Here is a 20658-nt window from a genome sequence, read left to right as displayed (position 1 = left end):
TTAGGATAAGATCATGTTCTAATTCAAGTTAGGATAAGATTGTACTACATCTTATTGGAAAAAGCCAGCCAGCATTTATTCTGTTTTAATTTGTTCTTGAAAATGTTTTTTTTTTTTTAATTTTAAATTCGTTGGAGTGTAATTGTCAGTGTGAGAGAATTGGGAACCGACCTAATTAAAGGAAGATTGAAATCCAGTAAGTGAAGGACAGGTGGCTTGTTTGGATAGTAATCATTTTCATTTATGACGTGAAAAAACGTACTTCTGACAACCTTATAATGGGAGCTGCTACCTTACTTACATTTAATAATGTAAGGTACAGTCCTGACTGTGGGGCTCAATTTGTGAAGAGTGTACGTACTTACTACTTAGGTAGAGAAATCCAATCGTATTGTAATTGAAAAATGAAGAATGGCAGAGTCGGCACGGTTCTGTAAAACACCTAGGGGCCTCGGCCACCTTTTGCATCGCATTTAATCTTGCTGCTGCTTTTGCCCCGTTGCGCGTTAGGGAATGTTTGGGATTGCCGTCAGAAGCACTTACCACTGCTTCATTAGCTGATCACGTAACCGCAGCACTGTTTCCCACCTTTAAAATCCAAGTCATTTTCATTTTTTTTTTTTTTGGTTTAGTTGGTGTTGCTTTAAGAAAAATATCGTTACTTCCAAGTAATTGATTACTTTCGTTTTGAAGGTTGGGTTATTATAATATGATATATATCATAATTTGATTCACATACAAAAATGCAAGAATGCCGCATACTTTGGTGGAAGATATAAAAATTACTCAAAATTTAATATTTGAGTATCAATAAGGTAACGTCTATTTTTTTTTTTTTTTTTGGGGGGCGGGCAGGGGGGGGGGGGTTTGGTATGGTTTGGTTTTCTATATAAAAAAGGAAATATAATTCAAACGAAACAATTAAATTAAATATGGTAATCAAGAAAATTCCCGGTAGAAAAATAAGGATTAAAATATTGATATTTCCAAAAACGGTTAATGGCTTCAATGTTCACGGTTTATGACCGTTAAGTGAAACGAGACTATTTATTACATTTTGAAGAACGAGAGGCCCCCAGGCCCCACCACCCCCCTCCCCAACCACGAGAGAGAAAGGAAGATAAATTGAAGAAGAAGAAGAAGAAGAGGAGAAGACAAAAAACAGAGCAGGAGAGCTAATGCTAAAATACGCAGGAGGGGACACACAATTCCACAACCCCGGCCCATAATAATAATAATCGATCGATCAACTTTCTCACACGCCAACTACTCTCTTTTATTTTATTTTATTTATTTATTTATTTTCATTGTCTTCTACTCTTCTTTGTCGTTTTTCTCTTTTTTCTTTGCTTTTCTTTTTTTTTTGTCATTTAATTTCAACTCGCTTCGCCTGACTTTAACTTTCTCTCTCCTTTTTCTGAATAATAATAATAATAATAATAATAAAGTGCGTGGACGTGGGCAGATCGATCAGGGCAGTGAAGAGAGATATATTTGGAGGCAGTGTGAACGAAGGATTGGATGGAGTGGGATAATATTAGAGAAGCAGCGCAGCAGGAGACCCAAACCCAGAACCAGAACCAGAACCAGAGAGGAGGAGAGAATGATAATAATAACGTTGTAAATGGAGTAATGTATGTGAAAGTGATGACTGATGAGCAACTCGAGACTTTGAGGAAGCAGATTGCTGTCTATGCTACTATTTGCGAGCAACTTGTTGAGATGCATAAATCACTCTCTGCCCACCAAGATCTTGCAGCAGCAGGTCTCTTTACTCTCTCTCTTTTTCTGTTTTTTTTTTTTCTTTAATTTGGCGGATTAACGCTACTGCATTCACTTTTTCATTATTTCAATTCTGCTTGTCTCCGGTATGTGAGAAGTTCAAATTAAATAAATTAATTCTCGAGCATCTAGGTTTTGTGTGTTTTAGCAATTCTCTTAAACATGTCATCTTCATCATCTACAAGAGGATGAGGAGGAGGAGGAGGAGGAGGAGTCTATTAATCAATTACTTCATACACAATCGATGATGAACATGATGATGGTTTAGGAATATTCACATATAATTAATACTTTTGTTTTACAAATAAATAAAAAAGGGGTATATTAATTTATTGTATATATATCTAGACTCTAGAGTAGTGGTCTTGTTTAATTTGTTAATAAATAATTGCGCGCCGCGCATGCAGGAGGGCGGCTGGGGAATATATACTGTGACCCATTAATGACATCTGGTGGTGGGCACAAGATCAGTGCCAGACAGAGATGGACTCCAACTCCAGTTCAGCTTCAAATTCTGGAGAGCATTTTTGATCAAGGGACTGGGACTCCAAGCAAGCAAAAGATCAAAGAGATTACAGTTGAACTCAGTCAGCACGGCCAAATCTCCGAAACTAATGTCTACAATTGGTTCCAAAATAGGCGTGCTCGATCCAAAAGGAAGCAGTTAGTGTCTTCTTCTGCCAACACTCTTCATAATGGTGGTGGTGCTGGTGCTGGTGGTGCTGATTCAGAAGTAGAGACTGAGGTTGATTCTCTGCTGCTGCATGACGAACACAAGACCACTAAACCAGAGAATCTTTCTTCTGCTCATTCTACCTCTCAACCTCAACACTTACGCAACCTCCCTCCGACTCCAAGGCCTCGTGATGATGATGACGACCCTATGTGCTTTCACACCCCTGCCGACATTTCTTCCTCTCAATTGCATTTCTTGGGTGTGTTTTCTAATAATCCGAGTAAGCAGAAGAAGCTCGTTCTATTTTGTCTATTATAATTAGCTTATTTTCTACATAACACCTATATTTTCTATCACTTCATTTTTAAATTTACATGCATATATACAATCACAGTTATGGTTTGTAAACAATAAACAAGAAATACACTAGTTAATTATAAGCCACTACTCGCTTTGATGAAACAAATTAATTGATTAATTAATCACTAGTTGTGCAATTAATTCTATTAATTTTCTTTTAACGTTTGCTCTATTTAGCTAGGCCAAATTTATTTCCCTATAGGTGCAGTCACATATGCAAGAAGTGGATTTCTTAATTTCTACTGAACGATTAATTATATCAAGTCAATTTATATGCATGCTTTTTCGGTGGCCAGGTAGGTAGGTTCTGAATGTGATCTTGCTGCTTTATTAGATACACATGTCTCTGTGTGTGTGTGTGTGTGTGTGTGTAGGCAGAATGGTTGGTTTGTTCATATGAAGTTAATTCTCTAATTAAGATTATCACATACCATAAATAAGTGGATATAATAATTATTTTATGAGATTGGAGTTATATACATATATATAGGTATGTTTGGAGTTGTTGTACATTGGAATTAATGTCTAGCTGTCAAATAATGGGTGACATTGAGGGTGAGAGGTTGCTGGGAAGTACATGTCTAGAGAGAAAGTAAAGCAATTAAATTTAGATATCTCACATTAGCTGTTGGTTGTTGCGCTTTCAAAATCAAGCACAAGCATGATATAGAGAGTTAGAAACATGACTTTCCCATTGCTTACTGTCTTGTTAATGATGCAACTCTAAATTCTAAATGACGGCCTGGTTCTTCTTATTTACGTCCAAACTTACTTGATGATGCAGGAGATGATCATTTAACAGGAAAGATGGGTGGAATGCCAGGGAGCTATAATCTTTATGATCATGCAGAAGACTACAGCATGGCTGGTTGACACTCATTCTGTTCCATTAATCTCTCCGACAAAGCCTTGTCTATCCAACTATCATGCCGTGATGCTTGAGCTTCATCTTCTTGTTTGATTACACCAAAACCTAATGAGCTGGTTGGTTTCTAAGCTAAAGAATGGACTCTTTTCCAGTAGGGCTTGGCTTGGCTTGGCTTGATCATTTTGAATTGGCTTTTGTGTTTTACATAATGCATTAGAGTGAATCTCCAGATTTGCCTTTGGGATGGTCTTGGTGCAATGCTATGTAACGATGATGGTGGGGTGACCCATTTTTGGCTTTTACCAAGGGAAATGAAAATATTTTATATTTCATGCCCATGTGTTGAAACCATTTGCTTCTTAGCTGAGTTGTGAGATTCAATCACCTTCTGCTTTCCACAGCGAGTGTTACTCATTTGTTTGTTAAAGATGTTTCGGACATTTTTCAATTTTCACTTCGAATTACATAATAATAATTGTAAATTAATAATTAAATCAAATTCTAATTTTTTAATTAAAATGAAAATTCAGTGGCACCATAAAAGTTGTTGTATTTTTAGATATGGAAATTTCAACTCAAATATTAGAATTTCATTTTAGAAAAAAAAAAGTTAAAAAATATTGTTAAGAGTTGACTATTGGGACATTAATTCATTGGACAGTATAATAATAATTTTACGGATTATGTGATTCGTATTCATCTTGGGATATATACAAGTTGGATCCATATCACCACTGTGTAAATGAAAGGTCAAAGACTCAAAAAATATCATCAATCTTTTATTTTCAGTTTGAAAACATTCGAAACGACGTCGCTCGGTTGGGCGAGCCAAAACTCGAATCCCACAAAGCGTCCTCGTTTGCTTCATCAAATCCAAATGGATGCTCTGCAAATATAACACCGAGCGGAGGAATGGTGAATTATCAAAATGGTGGGTGAAAATTGGATTGAAAATAGAAAATATACATACAGACGTGAACTTAAATGGCCTGTTGAAGCGATTGACATACACCACGTAGTTGTGCGAAGAAGCAGAGCAAGTCGTTTCTTTATCTATCTCTGTCTCGTGATTGGCCTTTCAAATGCTGTGTTTCTTGTCCTATCAAAGGTACCAAATTTACGATTTTTTCTTTCAGCACCCATTTGTTTTAATGCTGCAAATTTCAGTTCTTGGTTAACATTCATGTGAATCTGAGCTTCTGTTAATGTTGCTCTGTGTTAAAGTTCGCAATTTTTTGTTTTCTGAGTTGACTGGAAAATTATCATACTTCTTAATTTCCTAGAAATTACGGAATTAGAGAAGTTGCTACTTGTAAATTGGTTTTTGGGATCATACTGTGAGCTTTAGAATCAAGATTTGAAAAGACATGTGGGGTTTTTTATTATTTTGTGCTGCACATTGAATTGAGTAAGCAAATTCATGGCACTGCAGAGATGATTGTCTTGATATCTGATACAGTGACTTTACGCTATAAATGACGGTGAATTATTTTTCTACTTACTTTCACAGGAAGTAGACAAGTACCTGGAAATTTTAACCTAAGTTGGGCTTTGGCATTAGGATGTTAGTTCTTAATTTCATGGCCTGAAAATGCATGTGGGTTTTTGTTCGGTAGTGCTCAACATTGAATGAATATACTAATATGTAATTATGAGAGAGTTGTTGGTGTTGATATCTGATGTAGTGGCTACATAAATGACAGCACGAATCAGTTACCATTCTTTTCTGGAGCTTTATTTTGAGTGCGTCCCTTCTTAAGCTGTTTCTTTGGAAGCCTGTTAAACAAGGTGAGAACTGGATATACTGGTCTTGTCGGTGCTTTTAAGCATCACTTCTGTTTCACTTATCAAGGAATAGTATGAAAGATCATTTGGATTTAGAAAATAACTCTTTTTTTTTTTTAATTTTTTAAAGGTTTGGTTGAGGATGTGAAATCTCATCGCCTAAACACCAACCCTTGCCTCCTATTGTGACTTGAACTTAAGTGACCGCAGATGCAAAACGCATTTGCGGGCAGCTAAACTATGCCCATGGGGCAATGTGGAAAAATATTCATCTTTTAACTTTGTTAAATGTTTGAGTGATTTCAGAATCCGTTATTATTATGCCAGCTTTGGGAGTACAACTGGAGACTCACTTTTTGAGGTAGTATTTTTCTTTTTATAATTCATTTAATGAGGCTTCAATTATCTACTGTTGAGTGTATTACTGGTACAAATTAATTTCTTAGGGGTTAGAATCATTTCCCTTTTTCAGATTGTTATCTTATATAGCATGGTTGTTAAAGATCCTTGGATGCATAAAACTAATCTCACACTAGGTTCCTCTTTAATGGGATAAAGGATCATTTAGGAAGAGGGTATTGTCTGAGTTGCTAAATGTTGCTGTTGGGTTCAAATGCATTCTTAGCTTAAGCCTTAGTCTGATGCATTTTGATTTTCTTTGATCGAGTTTCTAATCTATACTATTCTCCATTGGACCTGTCAAGAATTCTGATTTTTATTTTTCTTGAGAATAATTCTGGAATGTTTCTACTTCCCCTAAATGCCTAGGCATTTTAAGAGAATGAGAAATGGCTACTTTTAGTTCATTTCCTTTGTTAACCAGCTCTTTGCAGTCTCCATTTTTCTACTGCTAGCAAGGGGACATCTTAATAACTGCAATTATTTTTGTTTTGTTTATTTATTTGCAGTGGAAGAACCACTCGGCGATTTTTTCCAATTGGCAAAATTTTGAGACCTGTATTGCTCGAATGTGTTACTCCCTTGACTTGTTATTGGAGCCTTTCATTAATTGTTCGAGATGAAGGAGAACTGATGCTTGTGTTCAAGGTAAAGTCATCTTTATTTCAACTTGTTATTCTGCGAAGCAGGATGGTATGGAAATGAAATATAGATTTCACTTATGGTTGTAGTCCTTCAACATGTAAAACGGGAAATACATTGAAAAAAAAGTTAATAATTAGGAGATTGACTAGCTTTAAGTGTTCTTCTATATTTTACCTATTGGCTTTTGATTGGTTTATGACCATCAGGAATTACGCCCACCAGTGAAGATGTTGGTTCCAATCTGGAAGGCTTTGTGTGCCACCATTGATTGTAAAGAAAGTCCAGATGCAGATGATGGTTAATGGTTTTAAAGCTTAAACAATTATGTATCAACAGATTTGATGTAGCAGAGAAGCCCTTGATGGAAAATATACATAGTGGGGCAAGTGCAGATGAATGCTCGTCAAGTTCAACCAACCTCTGCTCTCATTTCAACTGCTCCACTTAGTGTGAAATATCACAACATCTGGCTTTAAATTGTTGGAGCAGTTCTGTTAGATTGAATCTGTCATCTGCAACATAAATGGAACTCCTCAAAGTCAAAGAAGATAAACTGTTATGCTTTAGTGCTGACCAAGTTGAAATCATCTCCATACTTTACAAGCCTCAATGAGTGATAAAACCACAATATATTTTGTTTTATAATCGGACAGCAACCCATAATAGATGGGGCAGCAGTGCAGCACCACATTTACTTGGATTCTCTTTTCCCCAGGCTGTTTTCTTTCCCACTGATTAGTTTCTTCTAGTTTGTTGAATACTTGGGAAAAAAATTAAAAAAACAAAGGAAATAGTGATGACATGATATTCTTTCTGGCCCTGTTGCCCTCCCTTCAAACGAATTGCAGAGAGTTTCCCCTGATTCCTCCTCTCTTTTGCGTTGGTGGATTTTTGTCTATTAAGAGGGTGAGTAAATTACTATTCAGTTAACGAAATTGCAATATTCTGTTGTCATCAGACGTATAAAACCATACCGAAGGGGAAACTTCTAACGCAAATTTCAGAGGTTAATTAAGTCCATTAGTTTATGTATTGATCGGCCTCAATCTGATGAAGGTAATTGCAACACTTCTTTGTTTACAGAGTCCACGGCGTATGCCGTCCTGTTTTGGAATACCAAGGAACCAAACCATGCACAATCTCACACGCTTCAATCATGAGAGAGAGAAATGGAAGAGCGGAGATTGTGCTTCATTACATACAAATCCGTAATTACAGAACCCATCCATCTGCCGAATATACTTGTCTTCAGCATACCTCAGAATAAAAAGTGTGCAATGCACTAGACAGAGAATGACTTTACACAAGGAATGAATACCTCCATTATTACACATAGCTTGAGAAAGAATGTGTCGATTGAACACGTAAAGAGCTGCCAAATAGATAGTTATGTGAACACTATCCTCTACCCCCAGTTAATAAACGCCGGCTTGCACGCTTAAGACTTATTTCTCCACGATGTAAGCCATGCCACAACTCACTTGAATTGTTAAGCTGAGCTATCTGTTTATGTAATGCCTCCAAGTTGACAAGTGGTACCGTTGTTGGTCGTCCATGAGCACACTGCATAAAATCTCTTGAGTGCATCATTCAAAAACCTCTTTCTGGTAAACACACACTAAAAATTTAACTTACTTGGAAACACAGAGAGGTCTGCTTTAGCTCTTCAACAATAAGGGCACATTCTGAAGGCAGCAAAAAATCTCCAAACATAATTGCTCCTTAACAATCAAAAGATTACCAATAACAAAGAACAAAGAAAAGGGCATTAGAAGAACAAATTCTTTGCACACACAAGTTATTGCCGCAATTTGTGGGGTGGGACCAAAAAAGAAGGTTGAAAGAAAGAAAAATTGTAGAATTTGAGAAAGGAAAAATAAAGAGTCCAACATGTGCCTGACAAAGCATTAGTTCACAGGAGTAAGATCAAGACATAAGAAAGCATTTTGATATTGTTGAGTGGGGGGAGGGGGAGCGGCGGAATGAACATTAACAATGCAAATATTTCTTATGTCTAACATAAAATATTCACCCACAAGATTAAGCTTTAGTTACATTTAATCATGCCGCGTGACTGGCATCTTTCAACCAGGATAAAGCATGTATACCTCTGCAGGCTTTAGAATTAAGGACTCGAAGAACAGAAGGAGGGGTTGTTGACGATCCATCCGTATCAGCAAGCTAGGAATGGGATGCGAAATACAGAAAGAAAGACATTAAATAAAGAAAAAAGAATAACAAGAATGAAAAGAGAAATGGTTCAAATAAGAGAAAAACTTCATATATCACCTGCTGAAGAAATTCTAAAAGGTCTACATCAGATAAATTGACGCCGAAAATGCAGGGTACCTGCAAGCCATTTACATGAAATGATAATATCAGCAACAGATAAACACACCAGAGACAGCCTGCTTCACACCAGGTAATACATTTCTCCCAAACAACCATTTGGCCAATAACTCAGTAAGAAAATGACAGTGCTTTACCGCGAGAAGTGTGATAACAGTTATCTGCCGCTGAAGAAGATTCAAATTCCTGCAAAAGTGGGTAAACATTAATAAAAAGCTATCACTAAAATTAACTGATGAATTATATGAAGGAATGAATATATAACAGACTACTACTCAGAATCCTGCTTAGTGGCCATTAGGTTAACAATTGCATGTTGGAAATCTTCTAACAACCATCACATATATAAATTCATCTCAGATCAGAATGATGATCTGAGTTTAGTTTATTGTGTTGTCTGATCTCTAGCTAGCAATAATTGCAAGCTCCTTCATGTAGTATTCTGTACGAACGAAAGCAGTTTTAGATAGAGAGAGAAATTACTTGTTGAAGGATCTTGAACCTTGAGTATGAATATTGCAGATCCAACCCCAATCTTTTATCTGTTCAGCAAAATTTTGCAGTAATTGATACCCAATCTCTGGAAGGACCTGCCGTGATATATCAAACTTAGGCATCACTGAAAATAACAAACAATTTCAGGCCTAAACCCCAAACAGCATCAAAACAAAAGAAAACTTACCAGCTCTTGTTCAGCATCCAAATAGGCTACTGACTTCCCTTCTCCAGATAACACCTAAGCATTCAACTAGTGTTATGAGTCGCAATAAATACATCAATTTTTAAGATTTAAATTGCACAATAATTCTCACCTTATGACGAAGTTCTTCCAGTCGAATCCTTTCATCTGCAGCATGCTGTATTTTAAAAGCCATTGTCAAAGATATCCATTCATGTGTTAACAAGCGTAAGATAGAACTCCGGTACGGGCGTGTGAACTATGAACAATATTCTATGCCAGCATAGAAAATTGTTCACGGTGCAAATCAGCAATTTATAAGTAATGAACCCACAGAGGCAACCCACTATCTAGCATAAGACAAATTTTATTTGTGCTGAGGGTTGTGTACAAGTATCTCTAAATATAAGTAACAATTACTTTCAATAACTCTTTCAAAGTCCGTGTTTTAATTGTACAAGACATAACATCCCAGACACTGTTACCAAAGATTAGATGTCCACCTGAACCCTTGGGGAGAATTTTATGGTTTCCAGAACTAGGCAAATAACAGATCATATTCATCGAAATTTTATTGTCACAACATGTATGATATCTAATTGTGTTTATTATGATAATGGAGAAGCAGAAATTCCACGCTAGGACAAAACAAATAAAAAATAGAAGACATATTGGATGAACCTGATCAATTACTGCAAGTGTTCCACCAGCCACTACCGGGATGAATTTCTTATCCACCTGTTGGAGAACCTTGGCATCTTCAAGGCAACTTTTATTGATAGAATCAGGAATAAAAAATTCTCCAGTAAGATGTAAGAGTCCCGAAGAGATGTCGAGTATATTATCTTGATTGTGAATATCACAGGATATATTGTTATTCTGAAAAACAAACATTAAAATCATTGACTCTTGTGAACCTAAAATGATAAAAGATTTATCAGTACTTGAGTATATTTTAAAATATACTCAACTGTAGTCTGTGGATGACCATTCCGCCATTTGGTCCCTGAAATAATAGTACCTTCAGCCTGAGCTGCAAGGTGAGCGTGTGGACAAAGGGATAACTTAAAATTTTCAGCTTTATGAGTCTCCTCCAAGTCCAAAATGGTACTTGACTCGATCTTGAAATCCGGTCTGCAATCAAGCCACAATTAGGAGGCAAAAGGTAACATTCTTCAACCCCAAAACCGCTTATTTTGGTGACATAAAATAGTGTTACCTGGGGCCATACCTGAAATCCTCCTCCTCAGAACTTGGCTTAACATTTGTATTACAGACACCAGAAGATTGTTGGAGATGCTTAAATGCACCAGCCTCTGCAAAAATTACAGACATTAGTGAAGCTAGCATTTTGAGTGCCTAGTCTCAAAAGGGCAAATACATCCCATGACCACCACCTGGAGAATTTTTGGCACAATGCAAGGTATGAGCATTTGATTTTCCAGCTTCCACTGAACAACAATTTAAGGAGATATACCTCCTTTTATGCCTGTGAAATGGTGGAGCCGAATGGCTTCTTCTTGACAATTCTTTATGAATAGGATTTGGTTCACAGTTATGATTTCTAAATTTATACCTTTGGGTTTCAGGATTATCATATTCTATACTGCTCGAGACGGAGCATAACCAGTCTGTCTTATCAAATGGCACATCAGAATGTTCTGGGGAGAATTTATTACAAGGGTCATGTTCCTGGAGATATTTGCAGAAGTCTTCGCTAGAACTATCATAATACTCAAAACGTAATCCACTTCTTGCTGTGGTGCACTTTTCTTGGTTGGATCTCCTCAATTTACTGTCATAATCAAATTTGTAATTCTCTTCAGTATCTGCCAATTGCCCACGACTAGTTCCTTCACCCAATATGGAGTTTCCTTCAAGTGCATTGTTATAGATAAAATGTCCATCATTCCAAGAAGCACCTTGAGGAAAGGGATCTGAGATTTTAGAGCACCATACAGAATTCAAGGCCTTATAATCTGAGATAGAGTTCCCCACTGGTTCAATAGAATCAGATAAGAAGTTAGTTTCTTTAGTAAAAGGCTCTGCATGAGATGGGAATAAGTTCAGGGAAGCTCTTGACATAAGATCAAATCCAGCTGTTATGTCCCCAGCTGTCGTGAGCCTGGGGAGGTGCTGAGAGCATGATGCCTCATCCTGCAATGGAGTCCTTGAAAATGAATCAAAACTCTGGTTACTAAAATCAGCTTCTAGGATATCCATCCTTTTATCATAACAAACCCGCTTCCGCTTCCGTTTGTACTTGAAGCACCCGGTCGATGATTCACATCTTTCCTCGCCGCCAGAAAACAGAGCCCCACCAAGTGGCGGGCTTCCTTGTGAAAAGCAGCTTTGACGAAGAGGCTTTTTGATGTCCTTGCTAACCTCGAATTCATTGCTAAATTCATCCTTATCTAAAGGTGATGCGGTACCTGACGCTCCATTGCTCACACCAGGTTCAATTTGAGGGTATTCATACCCCTGTTGTGAATTCAAAAGGTCACCCTCCACTGGAATGCTGGATCTTCCATCAGCCAAAAAGCAAGTCTCCAAGAAATAACTTCCTTTTAATGAAAATCTGTTACCAGATGTCCATCCATGGAGGTCAATCTTCTGGAGTACTGGGGATAAGCATTCAGCAAACGAACAATCCAACAATTTAGATGAGTATTTGGGCTGAGAAACAAGTTCCCTCTTAGAATTTTCCTCTTCAAGTTCTGGAGTATGTTTCTCAAACTCTCCAAATATGATTCTTTCACATTCCTCACGAAACAAATGATCACCCTCTTTGGAAAGATTCTCCAAAGGAGAAGAGTAAAGGTGAGGAGAAGACTGATGATATTGGAACCTGCTACTTTCTATTGTCCAAGCATGGCGGTCAATCTTCCAGGGCACTATGGGCAAGCATTTGGCAAATGAACCATCCGACAACCCAAAAGAATATTTTGGCTGAGGAACATACTCCATTTCAGTATTTTCCTCTTGAAGCTCTGCCGGATCTTTCTCAGCATCTCCAAATGTGATTCTTTCACATTCCTTACGAAACAAATGATCTCCCTCTTTTTTAAGATTCTCCAAAGGGGGAGAGAAAAGGTGGCGAGAAGGCTGATGATCTTGGAACCAGCTACTTTCTATTGTCCACACTCGGTGGTCAATCTTCGGGGGCACTATGGGTAAGCATTCAGCAAATGAACCATCCAACAAACTGGAAGAGTGTTTTGGCTGAGAAAAAAATTCCATCTCAGTATTTTCTTCTGCAAGTTCTACAGGATCTTTCTGGAACTCTTGAAATGTGATTCTTTCACATTCCTTATGAAACATATGATCACGCTGTTTGGCAAGATTCTTCAAAGGGGAAGAGTGAAGGTGAGTAGAAGACTGGTGACTTTGGAACCTGCTACTTTCTAATGGCAGCTCAGCATCCTCTAACATATCCACATCAAAAGAATCTAGCAACAAAAAGAAAACTTAATATGTCAGCACAGAGGAATAAAAAAAAAGTTTTTCTGGAGAAATCAATGGAAAAATTAACTAAAGTTATTCCTCTAGCATCCACAAGATATTATGCCGCATTAAATGAAATAATTCTAATATAAAGGGGATGAAGAACTTGACACAGATAGATTTTTGACGTACAAAAGTATGAAAGGTACCTCCAGCAGATATGATGTTGTTATGTTTATTCAACATTTCATCTTTTCCAAATTTATTGGCTCCGCAACTCATGGATACTCCTGGAAATTTCAGTCATTAAAAATCACTTCTTGACCCATTATATGAATGCAACAACCATAGCAAGCAATTTTCATGAGAGTGAGTATACCATGCGCTATTTTTTTCATCCATGCAGAACGGATAGCCCGCTCAATGAAGGCAAGTACAGGTTCCCAGTCCTGGAACAAGAGCAAACAGACAGAGCTCAATAGCCCCAAAAAAACTAAATAAATAAACCACTTGAGGATGTTAATAAATATACATAATTAGGTCACAATTCATGATCAGACATGAAATTCATTACCTTGAATACAACATGTGTCTTTAATGGGTCAAAGGCCAAATCATAGAGAGAATGTGGGCAACGTAAATTTAACAGGTAAGCTGGACATGCTTGAGACTTACTTCTCTTTCCTTTAAGGAATCCATTATTGGCCTTCCATGAATCCGAACAATCAAAACTAGCAGCCAAATGATTCAACAACTTGTGGATGGGCCCTTTGCATACATACCGTGAATTAATATCTGACATTATGAAGGTCTACAAAAAAATATGATATGCTGATTCCTAGGAGTGGGCAAAAAAAAAAAAAAACATTGCCCACAAAAAAACCAAACCGAACCGAATGTTAAAAAATTAATAAAAACCAATTGGTTCATATTAAAAACAAAAAGTTGAAAACCAAAAGAACCACAAGATACAAAGGAATTAACTGGAAAAAAGGGAAAAAATCAAACCAAACCAATTCGGTTCGGTTCGTTTATATATAGAGCAAAAACTGATAGGTTCAGTTCGATTCAGAATGAAACCGAACTGAGACATGCCCACCCCTACTAATTCCTCTTGAGCCCCAAATTTAAATGAAACTAAAAAACTGTATATCACCCAGGGATAAATTCAGGCATGGATACAAACATATTGGAAGGCCTGCAAAAAGGAAAATATTCTATTATAAAAAAGAGAAATAACATAAGAAATAAATGATGAATAATACAGGTTTTCAGTTATAAATCAACTTTACCTTAACGGAAATACTATCATAAGGACTGGATATGTAGCCAGAAATTTCTAATGCACCATCATTAGCATTCACTTCATTAAGAAAGCTGAAATCCTCAATCCCAAAACTACTTATCAAAAGTGCCAAAGGAGAAGATGAAGAACATGTGCAAAGAAGCTCATCCTCACTGATACAAAGAATGAATATCATCAATAAACAAACATAAAAACAATCAAGCACAATATCACAATAGCGGCAGGGGAAAACCTTTCCATGTCAATAAATTTGAAGGAAACCTTTGGGTGCACAAGGGCAATTCGGAGTACACATTTTTTCACTGAGTGCAAGACCTTCTTGGGGCTTCCAAAGAGATAACGCAAATCACAAGCACAACATATAAGTGTAAACAATTGGAAGCAGGATTAAGAACGGAAAGAACTAAAGAAAATAACTACCTGGATTGCATATATTTCCTTCGAACTGGTTGGTTGTAAAATAAATCGCGAGAAACAACTGAAAGAAGCTAAGCCATTAGTTTATTAGAACAAGAAATAAACTGAATATGATTAGCAAAAAATCTGGAAGAGGGTAACTGGTCCACACATGCTAACAGTGTCACAAGGTAACAGATATTTACCTGTTGTACCCACATCTTTCCTTTCATCATCAATTCCAAGATACAAACACTTGGATCCCTGAAAAGAATGTCAAAAAACTTAACTTGCATAAACAGCAGCAAAAATACATATTTTGTTAAAAGTATACTATTCTATCATCTGTACCTTCATGACCTTACGATATCCATTTGGCCTCCCATGGGCTTTAGTTATAATCTCCAACAGCGAGACATCAGATATAGAAGCCAATGCTTCTCCCCGAAATCCAAAGGTCCCAATGCCAGTCGCATCATCCAAATCAGCCAAATGGCCTAGCTTTGACGTTGCTGCTAACACATTATAAATACACTCAAATACCATCACTTAATCATAAGCATCAACTAATAAAAACCTAAAAAGCAAAATAAGCAAATAATTTAGCTACCATGTCTTTCTCCCAACAACACCAACCCATCTCTAGAAATGCCAGATCCTGAAATCACATGAATTGGAGTCAAATAAAGACGGAAACAAAGACCACCTATGCACATTTTACTCTTTGAACTAAAAAAGAATAACAACAAAACAGTACAGAACTACTCACCATCATCCACTACTTTCACATAACAATTGCAAACCCCGACATAAACAAATACCTGAAACAACAAAGAATCACCAAAAACCCTGTTTCAAAACACAATACTTGCTTCAAATGCAAGTCACATTCACAAACCCACAAGTAATTCAGAGATTGGTAAAATGTCAACGGCTTGAATTTATTACCTTTGTTGCCCCAGCATCAACACTGTTAAAAACGAGCTCCTCAACAACCCTTGTTAAGTCAGACAAGACAGTCCCAGAACGCACCGTATTGCGAACTGCCTCTGGCAATCGGTTGATGGTCCCCATTAAAGATAAAGTTTCAGTATTTTTTCGCGGGCACGCATAAAGCTTCGATCTTTTTTTCCCTTCTCTTTTGTGGGTTTTCGGGAACGAAGAGGGTTGGGGGGGAAAAAAAGGCGGTTTCTCTACGTATATGAAAGCGAAGGGAGCCAACTTGCGCCGTTTGTGTGAAATGTGTTAACCATAACTGACGGGAAATGAAATCACACGTGAGGTTAGGTGGTTAGTTGTCTTGTTCCATTGCGCAACACGTCATCTCTAACATCAACACGTAAGATGATGAGTTGATTGATATTTATTTATTAATTAATTAATTTTTCCCACTTACTTAAGGTTTGGCTGCCGTAATTTTACCGGTGGAGTAACATAGGTTTAGTCCCCGGCGGGTAATTACTCTGCTGGCCAGCAAAGTTACTGAAATACCCTTCATACCTCTTAAGAAAGAAAATAGAAAGAAATAAAGTAGGCATAGCATTATTGAAAAGAAAAACTCTTAAAAACTTGATATAAAAACATCTTTAATTTTTACAGAAATTTAATTTAAAAATTTTATTATTACATTTTAAATTTATTTTTTAAATAATAATATGCATTAAGATGGTCAAGAATGACCAATAAAACTTTAAATTATTTTTTTATTCGTTGTTTTTTCATTTTGAACTTTCTACATAGTAGTGACTAATGTAATGAATCAATTGATTAAGAAATTTTTTTAATAATATTCTAAATAGTTTAATCATTTTTCAATTTGAAGTTCAAGTAAACTGTAACTTGAGAAGAGTTAAATGTATCTATTATTTATGTCTGAATATCATTATATATATAATAATCAATAAATATTTAAAAATTATTTAAATCAATTATCATACTAATATACAGGTAAATCCGCGGTGGCAATAAGGTAATTGAGACATAAAAAGGAGGTGAGTTGTAAGAAAGAAAAACAGGATCCATATGGGTAAAAATATGGTGGTGAAAGTTGTAGTTTCCAAATGGGATTTGCGTCTTGGGTTTATAGAATCAGAACCAATCAAAATTCTTTCTGACATTTAAATTATACGTGTATATATGTATATATATACACACACAAGCGATCATTTCTTTAAGACCTTCAATTTCATCCTCTCTATGTGAGCCGAAAACAAATACAAGAAAATAAAAAAAAAATAATAATAACAAAAAAAACCCTAATTTTCAACTCGCTTTTCCTCTGTTTTTATAACAGAAACACAACACGCAGACGTTAAACATATGATCAAGTTTTGAGGTATATTAGAATTCGGCTATTAGCTCTGTTTCATTATCATGTTTTGAATCAAATGTCAAAAAGGATTAGAAAATTAAGCTGATTCATATAATTCTTTTAAATCAAGCTTGTTTTTTGATAAAAATTGTTGTTTGCGTTGGTGTAATTTAGTTTTCTGGATTGGAATTGAGGTGGGAATGTGGGAATTCTGTCGGTTACATGATTTTTTTTTTAGTGTTTGATCGTATTGCATGGTGTGTGTTTGTTTGAATTCTGTTTTTGTTTTGTCCTTCTGTTGCTGTGTTTCGTGAGCTTGATTTGATGGTGCTGAGATGGGGATGAAAGAAAGTTGAGGTTTTGCATTGTGATGTGTGTTATTTTTATTTTATATATGTATAGAGAGAGAGAAAGAGAGAAGAAGAAGAAGAAGATCATCAATCTGTGAAAGGGGTTGTTTAAGTTGGTACCTTTTTGTTTTATCACAAGTTGAAAGGATGGGGAGTTTTAGGGTTTCAGATTGTGTTCGTTTTTGTTTGTTTGCTATGGATTCTAATTGTGGATATGAAGTATGGCTGAAATCCGATTCAGTTGCAAGCAGAGGATAAATCTATGTTGGTTTTGAATTATTTCAACGGTGTTTTCTGTTTAGGTTTTTTAATGAATTCAGATTTTATTTTGGGTTTGGCTATGCATTCAATTATGATTAAGTGATTGTTGTTGTCATGTTAGTATTAAATGTAGCTGGGGCGATCACATACTCTATTCATTTCTGTATCTAGGGTTTGGTTGCCAAAGAATAATGGAGGCTAACATTTGTGACATCAATCACTTAGATGGTGATGTCCTTTTGCCTCCTCGTAAGCGTCTTCTTGCTGGATTCAAGAAACAGAGTTCTGATGGCAACGGTAATTGCAATGACAATGATAATGGTGCTGTGCATCAGCCAGATGTTCCTTCTTCTTCATCACCTTACAGTCCTTCTTCTAGTGAATATTCAAGTGAATTTAATGCCCGTCTTAACAATTTATTGAAATCTACTATGAGTAGTTCAAATCTTTCACCTGAAGAGATTGCAGAGTTGGCCGAATCAGCAGCTATTGCTGCAGTTAAGGCTGCGGAGGATGCCAGAACTGCAGCAGAGGAGAAAGCTGCTACTGCAACTAGAGCGATTACTGCAGCTAAAAGTGCTTTAGACTTGGTTGCTTCATTTAATGAAGAGGGAGCTTCCAAGGAGAGACACTTGAAAAAGAATAAGCTGAAGAAGCATGTTCCGGTTCAGCTTTTGTACAAAAAGAACCAATTAAAGGAGGACAGTAAGACCGACGAAGAACTAGCTCGAAGATTACATCGAGTCATGAACAGCTCCCCCAGGATCTCAAAGAACCTTACGAGCTCTGACTTGAAGTGTCATAAACATAAGAAGCTTAAAATCTCTCCGGCATCTGAAAAAATTAGGGTTTCCTATGGGGGTTTAGTCTTGGGAGGAAACACAGTATGTACATCCAGTAGACATGCTGTAGTAGGCGAGGTGGACTTTGAAAATGAGGGCATCTTTAGGGAGGTGTACACAGTTGATGAAGATGAAAAGGTGGACCAAATGCAGGCGGGCGGTGGGGAGGCTGGAGTAAGTCACTCAAAAGAAAAGGCTTTGGAAGAAACGAGTTCACCTGGGAGAAAGAGGGGAAGGCTGAAGTTAAAAAAGCTTCCCTTAAGCTATTGCACCTCAAGGGATAGAGAGAATACCAAGGAGGGGATGATTACTAGAACCTCTCCGTTAACTGATAAGAATATTGGCAATCCTCCTGGTGGTAATGCCGTGCCCTTGTTTTCTATGGAGCCTTCTTCAGATGGTGTGATGCCAATTGAAGCTACACCATGGAAATGCCAGGATTTCAAGGCACCTGAATGTATCAAACAAAATAAAGTGGTGCAGTCATAGTGTTCAAAGTCCTACTGTGGCAACTGGCGGCTACCATGATAGAATTTGATAGCTGAGGCAGGATTTCAAATGCACTTTTTATAGGAACGGCTTGATTTGATTTATCTTTTTGTTTTTCTCTTGCTTTGTAAGGAAGTTAAATTAATGTGTATATTTTTTTTTTTTTAAAAAGAAATTAAATGTTAAAATGTTTGCATCTAGCCTTCGCGTATCAAATTTTGCCCAGTCTTTGTTGCTTTAATGTCCCAGTGACAGATGTACCAAAAGTCATTTTTTATTTCTTGGTTTTGTAATTTTAGCAAGTCATATCATCTCTGTGATTGCTTGGGAATTCATGCAGTGTGAAACTTATTACGTTAACATATAAATAATGGTTCTTTTCTGTCATCGTAAATGCAGAAGAAATGATTTTGATGAGGAAATGGATGTAGTACTACTACTACCCTGTATAAATATAAGCGCAATAAATTGACCTTTGCAGCTCATGGGAATGGGACGAGAATTTGAAGAATAGTAACATCATCAATGAATGGCTTTCTGAAAACTTGTTTGGAGGAAAGGGCTTAGATTTATGGGTGTTGCTTATGTTATGCTGTAAGACCTTCAAGTGACATCTGCAATGTTTCTTCTTTCATTTGTCTTGAGAATGCTTGATCCATGTGGTAGGGTTCCATTTTCCAGTATGAAGTGCCACCGACAGAGTGAAAATGGTTTGCCTTTCTAAAAACTATTGAATGAAACTACTTACTTACTTCTTAGAGAAACCCCTTTAAAAATTGAGTGAAATATTTGTCAAGACCAAAAATTGGCAAACTGTTTATGTAACATGCAATTAATGAATGAATGAGTGAAGGAATTCTTTGACATGATGTGCCACATGAAAATCTTCAATATTATTGTAACAAGTATTCGGTGGTGGATGTCTCTACCATCACCTAAACAAATTGGGTGCAATGATTCATGGCTGGTTGCGCTTGTCTTCTTCTAAGATCTTGATTCAAGAGTCAAATCTATTCTCTTAATTAACTGTTCAAATCCTAACACAAATCTTGCCAAAAGTTCAATTCACTTGCCTAAAATAATTGCCATTTTTTACTGTTCTTTATTATTTTTTGGATCACTGAGACCAGTTAGATCTCTTTCTCTTCTTACAGACATGTACGTAGTAAATAAATTAAAAGAAAAGAAAAGTAACTAAAAGGTGGGGATCATCTAAGTTGAGGCGACGACGCATCAGAATATATATTAAATAGCATATTCCAACCATTGTTGTCTATTTGGATTTTGATGATTAAAGGGTTCGGAAGGGGGACCAGCCCCTAGTTGTGACTTGACCATTTATGTGCGTGTAAGTAAGATTACAACCTGCCTTATCACAAAATCAAAGAACGAAAATATTGCTAAAAACATATCAACCAGAGGAAGCAACATTGGTGTAAATTTTGCATGCCCTTTTATCATGAATAAACTAAGCTGGCCGGGACTCGATGGATAGAATTTTGTGCTAATTTTTGTTGTAGTAACTGCATTTGAAGAAAATAATGGTATCGTAATCTTAACTGGAAAAACCCATCAAAGTTTTAGTGACAAAAATGAGCCAAAGATCTGAATATATATATATATATATATATATATATAAGAGTGAGGCCACCACCTTTAAGCAACTTGGATTGAATGAATTCCATAGAAGATAGATAATAAGGAGTTGCTGCATTG

At 36.6% G+C, this 20658-nt stretch overlaps 4 protein-coding genes across 11 annotated transcripts; 3 read left to right on the top strand and 1 right to left on the bottom strand.

Annotated features, from left to right (window-relative positions):
* Nucleotides 1-1140: 1140 nt before the first annotated feature.
* Nucleotides 1141-4082, top strand: LOC18037503 (WUSCHEL-related homeobox 13). Of its 2 annotated transcripts, none has more exons than XM_024180596.1 (3): nucleotides 1141-1765; nucleotides 2190-2717; nucleotides 3603-4082. In XM_024180596.1, the coding sequence occupies exons 1-3, from the start codon at nucleotides 1522-1524 to the stop codon at nucleotides 3689-3691; spliced, it is 861 nt and encodes a 286-aa protein (XP_024036364.1). In that variant the 5' UTR covers nucleotides 1141-1521; the 3' UTR covers nucleotides 3692-4082. The 2 variants fall into 2 exon arrangements, with proteins under 2 accessions (XP_024036364.1, XP_006425279.1); XM_006425216.2 differs by having other exon boundaries at nucleotides 1142-1765; nucleotides 2190-2738.
* Nucleotides 4083-4451: 369 nt separating this feature from the next.
* On the top strand, nucleotides 4452-7472 carry LOC18037448. The gene is made up of 5 exons (XM_006425215.2): nucleotides 4452-4794; nucleotides 5390-5474; nucleotides 5778-5832; nucleotides 6380-6518; nucleotides 6722-7472. Exons 1-5 carry the CDS (start codon nucleotides 4615-4617, stop codon nucleotides 6815-6817), a joined length of 555 nt encoding a protein of 184 aa, XP_006425278.1. The 5' UTR covers nucleotides 4452-4614; the 3' UTR covers nucleotides 6818-7472.
* Nucleotides 7473-7522: 50 nt separating this feature from the next.
* On the bottom strand, nucleotides 7523-15939 carry LOC18037447 (DNA mismatch repair protein MLH3). 6 transcript variants are annotated; one of them, XM_024180037.1, is made up of 24 exons: nucleotides 15638-15939; nucleotides 15459-15510; nucleotides 15300-15347; nucleotides 15041-15204; nucleotides 14896-14953; nucleotides 14714-14771; nucleotides 14526-14618; nucleotides 14280-14445; nucleotides 14170-14185; nucleotides 13562-13782; nucleotides 13367-13436; nucleotides 13197-13277; nucleotides 10941-12992; nucleotides 10763-10859; nucleotides 10515-10677; nucleotides 10225-10422; nucleotides 9677-9721; nucleotides 9547-9600; nucleotides 9348-9454; nucleotides 9002-9050; nucleotides 8805-8864; nucleotides 8624-8696; nucleotides 8151-8236; nucleotides 7523-8078 (listed from the first exon to the last, which is right to left on the bottom strand). In XM_024180037.1, the coding sequence occupies exons 1-24, from the start codon at nucleotides 15761-15763 to the stop codon at nucleotides 7914-7916; spliced, it is 4302 nt and encodes a 1433-aa protein (XP_024035805.1). In that variant the 5' UTR covers nucleotides 15764-15939; the 3' UTR covers nucleotides 7523-7913. The 6 variants fall into 6 exon arrangements, with proteins under 6 accessions (XP_024035805.1, XP_006425277.2, XP_024035806.1 ...); XM_006425214.2 differs by having other exon boundaries at nucleotides 10775-10859; XM_024180038.1 differs by having other exon boundaries at nucleotides 15041-15201.
* An 819-nt stretch (nucleotides 15940-16758) lies between these two features.
* Nucleotides 16759-19273, top strand: LOC18037091. 2 transcript variants are annotated; one of them, XM_024180782.1, is made up of 2 exons: nucleotides 16759-17024; nucleotides 17733-19273. In XM_024180782.1, the coding sequence occupies exon 2, from the start codon at nucleotides 17803-17805 to the stop codon at nucleotides 18940-18942; it is 1140 nt and encodes a 379-aa protein (XP_024036550.1). In that variant the 5' UTR covers nucleotides 16759-17024; nucleotides 17733-17802; the 3' UTR covers nucleotides 18943-19273. The 2 variants fall into 2 exon arrangements, with proteins under 2 accessions (XP_024036550.1, XP_006425273.1); XM_006425210.2 differs by having other exon boundaries at nucleotides 16760-17024; nucleotides 17783-19273.
* The last annotated feature ends 1385 nt before the right edge of the window (nucleotides 19274-20658 follow it).

This window comes from Citrus clementina, unplaced genomic scaffold (genome assembly GCF_000493195.1).
Source record: "Citrus clementina cultivar Clemenules unplaced genomic scaffold, Citrus_clementina_v1.0 scaffold_7, whole genome shotgun sequence".
NCBI lineage: Eukaryota > Viridiplantae > Streptophyta > Magnoliopsida > Sapindales > Rutaceae > Citrus > Citrus x clementina.
Note: the sequence above shows the minus strand (reverse complement) of the source record. Positions and strands in the feature narration are given on the sequence as shown.